Source organism: Vombatus ursinus, unplaced genomic scaffold (genome assembly GCF_900497805.2).
Source record: "Vombatus ursinus unplaced genomic scaffold, bare-nosed wombat genome assembly UNPS02014798.1, whole genome shotgun sequence".
NCBI classification, from domain to species: Eukaryota; Metazoa; Chordata; class Mammalia; order Diprotodontia; family Vombatidae; genus Vombatus; species Vombatus ursinus.
In genome coordinates this window covers 47078409-47092111 of record NW_020954576.1, presented here as the reverse complement: position 1 = coordinate 47092111, position 13703 = coordinate 47078409, and the positions used below count along the sequence as shown (strand labels likewise).

Genomic DNA, 13703 nt, shown 5'->3' with positions numbered 1-13703 from the left:
TTCTTAACAACTGCCAGGCTTCTGATGTAAACAGCTGCCCTCCTTCACCCCCAGAGGTGAATTACACCTTAGTGCCTTTCCATGAGGGAGGCCTCAGTTACCTCAAGCCTGATCTCCATTCTAGTTGCTTTCTTCTCATAATCATTTCTCAAGATGATGAACCTGCTTAACTCTTGTATGGGATACTCTAGTGTCTTAGAGAGCCCTACTATGGGAGAAGATAAGGGTGGGGATAGGGGTAGGGGAGGGAACAAATATTTATTAAGAGCCTACTGTGTGCCAGTCATTGTGCTAAGCATTTTATAAATATTATCTCATTTGATCCTCACAACAACCCTGTGAGGTAGGTGCTGTTAAGATACCTATTTTACAGTTGTGAAAACTGAGGCAGATACAGGTTAGGTGACTTGCTCAGGGTCACACCCTCCTTGCCACCTGACTGCCTCTATGCTCAGGGATGATATCCAGAGCCAGAATGCAGACTTTAGAGACCTTACTATCAAACCTCCAGCCCTGAGCTGGCTCTGCATGATTGTCCAACCACAACAGAAGTTGGTGTTGCTAAAGATTTTACTGGGTCTGATAGCTTTTTATTTTTCAAAGGGGGATTTGGAACACTGGAAGCCAGGAAGAAAGGGACTTCCAGTTTCTTCCTCAGTAGAGTTTCTCCAGATTTGATGCCCACAGAAGTGCGAGTACTCACACCATGTATGGTGTACAAAGAAAGATCTAGGGGTGGCTAGGTGGCACAGTGGATAGAGTACTGGCCCTGAAGTCAGGAGGACCTGAGTTCAAATCTGACCTCAAGACCAAACACTTGACACTTACTAGTTGTGTGACCCTGGGCAAGTCACTTAACCCCAATTGCCAAAAAAAAAAAAAAAGAAAGAAAGAAAGGAAGGAAGATGTAGACTCCTGTTGTCCATAGACGTAGAGACCCACTGGCATGGTATGGCTTGGCATAGAGGCCCAAATTAATACTCTTCCTCTATTAGAGTGGGGGGTGCAGATGGGATATGTGGAGGAAGGAAAAGAATTATCTACTGCTTTCCTTATGACCTGTTAAGAGAGAGATAAATGAGAAAAGAGAAAAATTGGAAGCAATTGTCCTACAAAAGAGCCCTGAATTTGGAGTCAGAGGACCTGGGTTCAAATCCTGAGCCTACTCCTTATTTATTACTTGTATGACTTTGGACAGAGCTGTTATTATTTGTCTCTGGGCCTCAGTTTCTTTTTTTAAATTATTTAAAAATTTATTTTGATTTATCAACAATCATTTCCATAAGCTTTTGAGTTTTAAATTTTCTCCCCCTGCCCACCTCCTTCCCCACCATGGCATGCAATCTGATATAGGCTATACATATACATTCCTATTAAACATGTTTTCACATTAGTCATGTTGTAAGGAAGAATTAGAACCAACAAGAGGAACTACCAGAAAGAGGAAACAAAACAAAAAAAAAAAGAAGAGCAAATAGTATGCTTTGATCTGCATTCAAACTCCATAGTTCTTTCTCTGGATGTGGATAGCATTTTCCATCATGAGGCCTTTGGAGATGTCTTATATTCTTGTATTACTGAGAAGGGTTAAGTTTATCAGTATTAGTCATCACACAACGTGGCTGTTACTGTGTACAACATCCTCCTGCTTCTGCTCATTTCACTCAGCATCAGACCATACAAGTCTTTCCAGGTTTTCCTGAAGTCTGCCTGCTCATCATTTCTTTTCTTTTTTTTAAAATTTATTTTTATTAATTTATTTTGATTTATCAACAATCACTTCCATAAGCTTTTGAGTTTAAAATTTTTCTCCCCTTTCCTCCCCACCACCCTTCCCAAGATGGCGTACAATCTGATATAGGCTATATATATATACATTCTTATTAAACATATTTTCAGATTAGTGATGTTGTAAGTAAAAATTAGAACCAATAGGAGGAACCACCAGAAAGAGGAAACAAAACTCAATAGAAGAGAAAAAAAATAGCAAACAGTATGCTTCGATCTGCATTCAAATTCCGTAGTTCTTTTTTTGGATGTGGATGGCATTTTCCATCATGAGGCCTTTGGAGATGTCTTAGATCCTTGTATTGCTGGGAAGGGTTAAGTTTATCAATATTAGTCGTTGCACAATGTGACTCTCTCTTATTGTGTACAACATTCTCTTGGTTCTGCTCACTTCACTCAGCATCAGACCACAAAAGTCTTTCCAGGTTTTTCTGAAGTCAGCCTGTTCATCATTTCTTATAGCACAATAGTATGCCATTACATTCATATTCCACAACTTGCTCAGTTATTCCCCAATTGATGGGCATCCTCTCAATTTTCAATTCTTTGCCACCACAGAAAGAGCTGCTATAAATATTTTTGTACATGTGGGGTCCTTTTCCCATTTGTATGATCTCTTTGGGATACAGCCATAGAAGTGCTATTGCTGGGTCAAAGGGCATGCACATTTTTATAGCCCTTTGGGCATAGTTCCAAATTGCTCTCCAAAATGGTTGGATCATTTTACAACTCCACCAACAATGCATGGGCCTCAGTTTCTTCATCTACAAATCAAGGGAGTTGAATCAGATGACCATCACTAAGGTCTGTCCTAGGGAGAAATCTTCCCCCTAAACTCTCAGGAACTGTACTTCACCCGCTTCCTTGCCCCCCAACCAGTGTGTTTCCATCAAATTAAGTGTAGAATCAGGAGGCCTGGGTTTGAGTTCTGACCCCGCCACAGATCCATGGTAATCTTCCCCTAGCCTTGGTTTCCACATCTGCAGACTGAAGACAGTCCTGCATTAGTTAACTCACCAAGTCATTGTGTGATGGATGTTCTTTGTAAACCAAAGCTGTCCATGAATGTGAGATGTGTTTATTAACAATAATAGTGATGGCGATAGCACATTGCAGCACTTTGGCTTCAATTTTCAGTCTTCTTGGAACCCAGGGCTTTACCTTTTAGGATGGGAAGGAATTGAAGGGCTCCTTATCAGCCGAGTACTTCAGGTTCAGAAAACAAAGAGCTCCGGTTATGCAGCCCCGAATCAGCTCTTGTGGCTACGGAGCATGGCGCCAGATAAGCCAAGAAGCCCAAATTTCTGCAGACAGACTCTAAGGGGGCCTTGGTAAGGGGCTACACTAGAAGCCAGGGTTCTACACTCCTTGGCTTGAGGATTCTTCGCCCTTGACATTATTGGGGACTCCGTTTCAGGACACTGTGATGTGAAGGGTACGAGTTGCTTACCTCTGAACCCTTCAGAGCCTAGTTAGGTCCCCTCTCCTTCATGAAACCTCTTTAGCCTATGGTGTACTCTGTCTGCCTCTGTTTCTCTGTCTCTGCTTCTGTCTCTCTCTGTGTCTCTCTCTTTTTCTCCCTCTTTCTTCTCCTCCCCCTCACCCCAATTCCAGTAGCACTTACTATCTTTACCACTTGTCTGGCACTTAACTTATGTGACCTCATGTGGAGAGAGAAGTCCTTGAGGGGAAAAGTCATTGTGGGAGGCATTGGTCCCTTTGTCTTAGCTAACGTGTACTGCAGAACAGAAATACGATACCCTTAGATGTACTTAATGCCCTAAAACCACTGGGTGTGCCCAGCGTGGGGTATTTAAAGGAGGGCCAGGGGAGTTGTGATTTCATCTCTGCTATCCCCAAAGCCCTTGCCTTGGTGTTTCCAGAAGCAGGGGATGCCACACTGTGCCTCAGTGGTTTAGCTGCAGCCGGTGATTATGGAGTCTGACATGGGATGTTGCTGAAGCATAGTCTTGGCTTTTTTCAATTCTTGGTTTTCCCCTTCATGCCTTCCATCCCCCAGCCTGTAGAGCTCGGTATCAGGCTAGAGACTGTGGCATCTGTCAAACATCTATTAAGTACCTACTATATGCCACACACTGTGCTAAGCATTTTACAAAATTAGCTCATTTGATTCTCACAGCAGCCCTGGGAGGGAGGTGTTATTATGATCCCCATTTTACAGTTGAGAAAATTGAGGCAGACAGATGTTAAATGTGTGAGGCTAGATTTGAACTCAGGTCTTCCTGACTCTCGGTCCAGCTCTGTGCCTGGCTGAGCCACCTAGCTGCTTCTAGGTAGGTAGGTGTGATGCCTTTTATCTCCTATCACTCTCCTTCACAGACTATGTTCCAGTCATTCTTGGCTATTATCTATCCCTGGAACTAGCCCTGTGCTTTTCCAGCCTCTGTGAATTTGCATGGAAGGGCCTCCTTCCCTCTCATCACCTGCTGAATTTCCTAGCTACTCATTAAAGCCCAATCCAAAGAAAGGCATTGTAGCACAGTGGAAAGAACATTGAACTTGGAGTGCTGGGGGTGAATTCACAAGAGCTGAATTTGAATTTTGACTTAGCTGCTTATTACTTGTGGGACCTTGAGCAAGGCCTTTAATTTCCATGAGCCTCAGTTTCCTCATTTGTAAAATGAGAAAGTTGGACTAGATGTCTTCTGAGGTTCCTTCCTGTATGTGAGTGACTATCCTATGATGCTAAGCAGTGGGAAGAGCACTGGCTATGGAGGCAGGGGACCCGGGTTCAAATCCTGGCGCTGCTGATTGCTGCCCGAGCAGCTTGGGTAGCCCACGTCTCTCTGGGTTCCTTCATCTGTAAAATTAGAGTGGATGAATTCTTTTCCAGTTCTAAATCTACAATCCAGTGAAATGCCACCTCCTCCAGAAAGCATACTCTCAATACCCCCATAGCACATGGGCCTCCTCATTAGCACTTTCATTGTGCCTATTTTGATGCATTTATCTTATAATTGTGACTTTAACTATGTCATATCCAAAGCCTAGACCACAAGCTCTGGGAGGACAGAGGCCTAGCCTGATCAAAACCTTGTATCTTCCCCTAACTTCTAGCATGATAAGCTGTATACAGCAAGCACTAAATAAATGTTTACAGCTATCCCTTCCACATTGTGAATTTCCCCATCATGGTTTTGATATATCGCGGGTTGGCATAAGAAATTACACAGGAATTTTGGGGGAGTTTTGTGGAAGCTGTAAATGACAGGCAAAGCCAGAAGATGACACAGAATAAGTTTAGAAACTCAGAAATGCATAAAATATATGTATGGTATTGTATAATATCAACATATGTTATCTTTTAATACTATAATAATTCAGACTTCTATCATACAAAGGGAGGGCCAAAGGGGGCACCGGACCGCTAACCCCATGATGTGAAAGGGATAACTATATATTGAATTAAAGATACTACTTCCAGGCCTGGAGTCAGGAAGACTCGAGTTCAGATCTGGCCACAGACAATTACTAGGTGTGTGACCCTGGGCAAGTCACTTAACCTTGTCTGCCTCAGTTCTTCATCAATAAAATGAGCGGGAGAAGGAAATGGCAAACCACTTCAGTATCTTTGCCAAGAAAACCCCAAATGGGGAAAAACAGTCAGACACAACTGAAATGACTGAACAACAACCTCTCTCTCAGCAGTAAGTGGTGCTACTCAGGGATGGAAAACCTCCTTCTCCCCACAGCTTTCCCCAGTCACCAGAGTAGGTGGCAGTGCTCAGTAACTTTAGAGTGGGGACAGATGCCAGTTCTCCTTCTCTTCCCCTGACCCTGCTCTTGGCAGCCCCTTGGCATTCCTCATCTCTCCCAGCCCTGCCAGGTGCCAGCATAGGTCTGCCGTGGGGGTAGGACCCAGGGAAACAATGATCTGCTTTGTGACTCTAGCCTCTGGGCTTTGATGACAAAGCCTCGGCTTGTTCTGAGCACTAACTGGGAGGCCAGGGGAAGCCTTGGCCTCCATGTCTCCACCCTATTTAGGCACCAAATACTCCATTTGGCCAAAAAAGGCTAAACTCTCTGCTTCCTTCTTCCTTAAAACACACACCACCACCCCATGTGCTCTTTGTTTTTATAATGAAAAGAAAATATTCAGCATCAGATTCCTTCCCTTCCCCTTGCTGAGCTCTGTGCCGTTGTTGGCCCAAGTTGCCTCTAGGCAAAGTGGTATTGGCTGGCTCTGCTGCGCCAGCAGTCTATGAGAACTCGCCTTGAGTGCTAGCACTGACGGATTTGTATTGATTTCTCTCTCCTGTTTCAGCCTCTGTCCACCCTCTCTATCCACTCCCCTTCCCTTCCCTGTTCTTTATCTCCTGACCGCTTTCCTCTGCCAGTCCTTTCTTCTCTTCTTCCTGTCTGCTAACGATGGTCTATAAAGTGTCCACCCACAGTGGAACTTTCTGGGAGATCTAGAAGATATTGTCATAGCAGGGCAACTAAGTGGCTCAGTGGCTAGAGCACCAGGCCTGAAGTCGGAAAGACTCATCTTCCTGAGTTCAAATCCAGCCTCAGATACTAAATGCTGTGTGACCCTGGTCAAGTCACTTCACCCTGTTTGCCTCAGTTCCTCATCAATAAAATGAGCTGGAGAAGGAGATGGAAAATCATTCCAGTATCTTTGCCAAGAAAACCCCAAAATGGGGTCACGAAGAATCTGACACGACTGAACAGCAACGTTGTTATGGCCTCCTCGCTCTGCTGTTTAGCTAGCTGTGTGACTTTGAGCAAATCTCTTCACTTCTCCGAGGCTCAGCTTTGTCACATAGAAGATGAAGAAGCTGGAATAGGGGATCACAGAGACCCCTTCTAGCATTCTACCACTCTCCTTCCAGGTCCTTCCCCTTACCATTCTGCACTGGTTAGAAGAATGAAGCCTAGGTTTTGAGGTGGTACCTTTCTCTTCTTGACAGATTGGCATATCCAGGGCACTAATCACTGTCCTTAGAATCAAGAAGACATAGGTTCAAGTCTCACTGTTGACACATAATGGCGCTTAACCTCTCAGTACCCTACCAAATCTCTAAGACTATAAGATATATTGAAGGTGTTCACCTGAATTGGTGGAGGGAGTTTTCTCATGCAGGATTTCCCTATATCAATGAAATCGTGGGTCCAATTCCTATTCATACCCTTTATCTACTTCTTAAACAAACAACCTGATTTGTAGGGGCCTCCTGTAGACCTTCTTCCCATTTGACAAAGAAGGCAGGGTGTGGCTGGAGAAGGACAATGACCTGAGGTAATACATATCTGGGGCCACCCAGATCATACTCCGCCTTATTTATCTCTCTGGTCCCTGAGCTATATCAGTGAGCTAGATTTAGAATTAGTTGACTGGCCAGACTCAAAGAGCAGACACTAATGGTTCAATGTCAACTTGGAAGGAGGTCTCCAGTGGACTACATCAGGGGTTGGTACTTGATGCTGTGTTGTTTAACAATTTTATCAATATCTTGGATAAAAGCCCATTCTAAGGTTCAACCAAACCAGCTTTCTGTCTGCTTCTCATATGCAACATCCTATCTCCCATCTCCGTGACTTTGCATTGGCTATCTTCCATGCTTAGAATTCTCTCCTTCCTTACCTCATAAAATCCCTCACTTTCCCCAAGACCTCGAATCAAACACAATGTATTACTCAGCATCTTTCCTGATGGCCACACCTGCTAGTATATTCTTTCCCTAATTACCTTATATTTATTTATTCTGTATATACTTAGAAATGTATACGTTGTCTCCTCCTTGTCAGTTCCTTGAGATTATTTTTGTGTTGGTGTCCCCATTTCTTAGAACAGTGTCTGACACACAGTAGATACTTAATTGATACATGTTTATTGATACAAAGTTGGAGGAGATAGCTAACACAGATGATAGTCAGAATCCAAAATAACTTGACAGGTTAGAATGTTGGGCTGAGTCTAATAAAATGAAATTTAATAAGGATAAATGTAAATTTTTACATTTGGCTTTAAAAAAAATCAGCTGCAGAAGGACAAGATGGAGAAGGCAAGGCTAGATGGTAGTTTGCTGAAAAAGACTAGTGGGGGGATGTTATTGGATTACAAGCTCAGCATAAGCTAACAATTTTTTAAAATATTTTTTATGGTAATTTTTATTTAATTTTTTTTGTTTTCAACATTTACTTCCACAAGATTTTGAGTTCCAAATTTTCACCCCATCTCACCCCTCCCCCCACCCCAAGATGGCATGCATTCTAAATACCTCTTCCCCTAGTCTGCCTTCCCTTCTATCTCTCCTCCCCTTCTCTTACCCCCTTCCCCTTCAATTTTCCTGTAGGGCAGGATGGATTGCTGTACCCCATTTCCTGTATTTCTTATTTCCCAGTTGCATGTGAAAACATTTTTTTTAAAACATGTGTTTTTAAAACTTTGGGTTCCAAATTTTCTCCCTTCCTCCCTCCCCACCCACCCTCATTGATAAGGCAAGCAACTAAATATAGGTTATGTATGTGCAGTTATGCAAAACACTTCCATAGTAGACATGCTGTGAAAAACTAGCTCTATTTCCCTTAATCCTATCCCACCCCCCCATTTATTCTATTCTTTATTTTGACCCTGTCCCTCCTCAGAAGTATTTGCTTCTGATTACCCCCTTTCCCAATCTGCCCTCCTCTCTATCATTCCCCTACTCTCTTGTCCCCTTCCCCCCCTATTTTCCTGTAGGGTAAGACAGATTTCCACACCCAATTGAGTGTGTATGTTATTGCCTCCTTAAGTCAAATCCTATGAGAATATGATTCACTCATTCCCTCTCACCTTCACCCATTTCCCCTCCACTGTAAGAGCCTTTCCTTTTCTGTTTTTTTTTTTTGTGGGAAAATTTACCCCGTTTTACCTCTCCCTTTCTCCTTCTCCTATTATAATCTTCTCTCACCCCTTATTTTATTCTCCAGATATGACCCCTTCATTTCCAACTCACCCTGTGCCCTCTACCTATTTTTCTATATCTCTATATACATACATATAATTTTTTCCCATCCAACTACCCTAATACTGACAAAGGTCTCATGGGTTACAAATATCATCTTTCCATGCAGGAATGTAAACAGTTCAACCTTAATAAGTCTCTTATGATTTCTCTTTCCTGTTTACCTCTTCATGTTCCACTTGCGTCTTGTATTTGAAAATCAAATTTTCTCTTCAACTCTGGTCTTTTCATCAAGAATGCTTGAAAGTCCTCTATTTCACTGAATGACCATTTCTTCCCCCTGCAGGATTATACTCAGTTTTGCTGGGTAGGTGATTCTTGGTTGCAATCCTAGCCCCTCTCTCATCGCAGTCACAGACTTTTCCCACTGACCTTCTAAGTTGTCTTTGGCGTTCGTGGGTTGAGAAGTCTGGAAACTGCCGCAGCTGCCCACGATTCAGTCTTCTGAGGCTTGCTCCAGGGTCGCTGTGGCCTGCGTACCCACACTGAACTGAGCTCCTCTCTCCGCCTGGCACGATATGCCTTTCTGATCAACCCTCCAGGCAGTCTTTGGCTGGAAATTTGTTTCACTCTGTCTTTTTGTGGGTTCTGCTGCTTTAGAATTTGTTTAGAGCCATTTTTTTAGGTATTTGGAGGGCTTTGGGAGAGAGCTCAAGACAGTCACTGTTTTCCCGCCGCCATCTTGGCTCATGAGCTAACAATTTGATGACAGATAAGAAAAACTAATGTGATCTTGGGGTAGCCGGATGTCACAGTAGATTAGAACACTGGGCTTGGAATTGGGAAGACTCATTCTCATGAGTTTAAATCCAGCCTCAGACACTTACTAGCTGTGTGACCCTGGGTAAGTCACTTAACCCTGTTTGCCTCAATTTACTCATCTGTAAAATGAGCTGGAAGAGGAAATGGCAAACCACCCCAGTATCTTTGCCAACAAAACCCCAAATGGGGTCACAGAGAGTTGGATATGACTTGAACAACAACAAATGTGATCTTAGTCTGAATTGAGAAATATAGTTTCTAAAAATAAGGTGACAGTCTCTCTATACTTTGCCCTGTCAGACCCTCATTTGGAGCATTGTGCTCTTTTCTGGGTCCTGAACGTCAGAAAGGACCTTGTAAGCCAGAGAATCTCTTGAGGAAAGGAACCAGGTAATGACTAGTTCATCTCAGGTTGAGAATCAGTTGCAAGAAATTATGGCTGTTTTTTAGCCCAGAGAAGAGACTATTTAGTGTCGGATACGTTGGAATGGAGGATGATAATCTGTCCTCAATCATTTGAAGAGCTATTGCACGAAGAGAGATTAGATTTGCTTTGATTTGGCCACAGGGCGAAGAACCAGGAACCCAGTGGAAGGTGCAAAGAGACAAATTTAGGCTAGATATAAGGAAAAACTTCCTGACAATTAGATCTGTCCAAAAGTTGAATGGACAACCTCGGGAGGTAGTGAATTTCCCCTCCCTGGAGGTTTTAAAACAAAATCTGGCTTACTACTTGTTAGGGAAAGGATTATTGGCTAGATCAATCAGTCAATCAACATATGTGCAAAGCACCTACTATGTACAGGCAATGTCTTAGGTTCTGGGACTACTAGGACCAAGGTGAAAACAATCCCTGTCCTCAAGGAGCTTACATTCATATTGGAAGAGGCAGCATATACATCAATTAGTGCATACAGACTACATTCAAAATAAATAAAAGGTAGTGGGAGTGAGAGTTAGAGGGCTGAGGAAGGCTTGGTGACCAAAGCAGAAACAAGGAATTCTAAGCAGCAGAGGTGAGGATGACCTCAGAGGTCCCTTCCATGTGTGAAATGCTGTGATTTGGGGATCGTATCCTGTAGCCTGGCTTGATTAAATCTGTTCTATAATTAATATAAAACATTTTATTTATTGAACAGCATTTATTAAACATATAATGTGCAGGCCAGGTGCTGGTTAACTATGACCTCTGTCCCACAATGTCATAATAATGCCTTATATTTATAGGAGTGCCTTTCATTTTTTCAAAGTACTTTCACATCTATGAAGTTATTCCTACTATATCCTGGTGAGATAGTCAGGGCTGATAGTCTGTCGCTTATGCAGGTGAGAAGTCCAGAGAGACACCTTATCCAAATGAACACCTTAGATCTACCTTAGAGCCTGGGGTTTACCAAAGAGCTAGAAGGACCTGGGAAATCATTTGTTCCTACTGCCTCACTTTATAGGTGAGGAAACTGAGACCCAGAGTAGAAGTGACTTTTTCAGGATCATATATGGCAGGAGGCAGAGCCAAGGAGTCCCTTTTACCAGATAACCCCATTGTCCTTCTGTCCTCAACTTTTTCTTCCTCATATTCAAGTAAGTGATGATGAAGGGAGATTTGTTTCTCTACTCTTTATCTTTCTGCTCTTACTATCTGCATCTTTTCTCCAGGGTTATATTTATATCATCATATCATCATCTATATAGTGTCTTAAGGTTTGCAAAGTACTTTATAAATACAATCTCATTTGATTCTTACAACAACTTTGGGATGTAGGTGCTATTATTATCCCCATTTTACAGATAAGGAAACTGAGGCATTCAGTGGTTAAGTGATTTGCCCAGGGTTACAGCTAAGTAAGTATCTGAGGTCAGATTTAAAGTTAGGTCTTCCTGACTCCAAGTTCTATCCACTGCACCACCCAGATGTGCTATGTGTATCTATATAGAACCAAATATGGCCTCCTCGAGTACTTCTCTGGACAGAAATGTAGGAGAAGCATTGTCTGGGGTCTAATTTCCTTTTGGTTCTTTCCTTCCAGACTGCAAATATACCTGCCACCAGGAATGCCGAAGCCTGATCCAACTGGACTGCAGTCATCAGCAAGGGCAGTCCCGGGAGAGAACGTCACCAGAAACCACCCTTGCCCCAAGCTTCAGCCAGGTAGGCACTAGAGACTTATGTAAGCTCTGGGTTTCAGCTCCAGGCAGTGGCACTAATTTTGTCTTTCAGATATTTTGGAAAGCAAGAGTTGGCTTGAAGGTTCTTCTGTTCAGCATCTCTGGTTACTGGGCTCACCCTTTCCACAATGGCAAATTGGGATCTTGGATGCCTGAAGATCTTGAGTGGATGGCAAGCAATGCCTTTGGTAATCCTTCAGAGAGAGAAAGAGAGGGAGAGAGAGACAGAGAGAGACAGAGACAGAGACAGAGAGAGACACAGAGAGAGACAGAAACAGAGACAGAGACACAGAGAGAGAGAGACAGAGAGAGAGACAGAAACAGAGACAGAGAGAGACACACAGAGAGAGAGAGAGAGAGAGAGAGAGAGAGAGAGAGAGAGAGAGAGACAGCTGTCTGATGCTACATGGATAACTTCAAGGACGAACCTTTTTGTCAGTTCACTTGTGGTCTAGAGACAGCCCTGCCTATATCAGAAGGATGTGGTAGGGGAATAACATCACAGATGTGAAAGTATTTTGAAAAAAACCTTAAAACATTCCTGTAACTATAAGGTGTTACCATAACACTGTGATTAAGGGCAAGTAACAAACCCTGAGAGAAAGAACAGCCTTGGGGAGGGGAAGTGGAGAGTGGGGAGCATTCATGATCCAAAAGAGAGTGTGGTGTCACGGTAAGTGTGCTGAGCTTGGAATGGTCCCAGCTCTGATACTAACAGGATCATAGCATTTAGAGCTGAAAAGGACCTTAGAAAACATAGTCCTACCATCCCATTTTAAAAATGAAGAAATTAAGACCCAAGGAAGTAGAAAGGGGGTAAAAAGAGCATCGAATCTAGAGAAAGATGATCTGTGTTGGAATCCTGGCTCTGCCACTTACCTGTCTATATGACCTTGGGCACATCATCTAACTCTCTGTGTCTTCTCTGTAAAGTGAGAGAGGTTGGTTTTTTCTACTTCTAAATCTGTGATCCTGGGATCATAAGTGATTTACTGAAGATCTCACAGGCAATAGGTAACAGAACCAGGATTGTTGGCTATGAGACCATGAGCAAAGTGCTTAACCCCTCTGAGCCCCAGCTTTCTCTCTTGGAAATGGAAATAATAATAGTACATTGCTATCTGTCTAATGAGTCTAGCACTGGTTGGGAGTATTTGGCTGAGGAGGGAACCAGCTATTCTCTCTCTCTGACTCCTACCTTTATTTTCCTCTTTCCCAGCTCTTCCCTTCATGTGTGAATTTCTCCTTAATCAATTCCCTCACTCCAGGGGGGCAGGGAATGGGGTACTCTTAAACTTGCTGTGGTGAGGCAAACCAGTGCCTTAGACTGAGTCACTGATGGCCTCCTTCCCGGCCCTTCTTCCCCCACCACTTACCAAATCTTCTTCCATCAGAAAATATTCTGTGTCCAAGAAGGGTCAGATTCATTTACTCTTCTCTGCGTTGAGGGACCTATAATAATATACATCATTGAAAAAACTCTTTTGCTCAGCCTGAACCCTGAGTTGGTCATTCCAGCAGTTAGACCCATGATCTATTTCTTTCTCTCCCCTTCTGTGTACCTGGCGAAGTATAGCCTCCTTCTAATCTGCATCAAAATCTTAGGGATGCATGCACTACATGTACACACACACACACACACACACATATACATACATACATACATACATACATACATACATGGTAAACACATATAGACATATCTACACACATAGACAATAAACACACACATATCTATACACACACATACACGTACGCTTCTTTTTTAAATTGTAAATAGTACTTCATTTTTTCCAATTACATGTCAAGATAATTTTCAACATTCATATTTTATAAGATTTTGAGTTCTAAATTTTTCTTCCTCTCTCCCTCCCTCCTGTCCTCCCTCCCCAAGATGGCAAGCAATCCAATACAGGTTATATATACATATCCACTTCTTACCCCCACCCTTAGACCTTTAAGGGTGGGGCTGAGAAGGAGAGTCTGTCATCAGTTTCATTCTCGGCCACATTCTCA

At 42.9% G+C, this 13703-nt stretch overlaps 1 protein-coding gene across 1 annotated transcript in view; it reads left to right on the top strand.

Moving 5' to 3' along the window:
- The window catches only part of RASSF5 (Ras association domain family member 5), a 112050-nt gene that overhangs the window by 30560 nt on the left and 67787 nt on the right, over positions 1-13703 (top strand). Inside the window, exon 2 of the mRNA XM_027871818.1 lies at positions 11549-11670. Within this exon, the coding sequence (XP_027727619.1) occupies positions 11549-11670 (122 nt within the window). The remainder of the gene's footprint in view (positions 1-11548; positions 11671-13703) is intronic.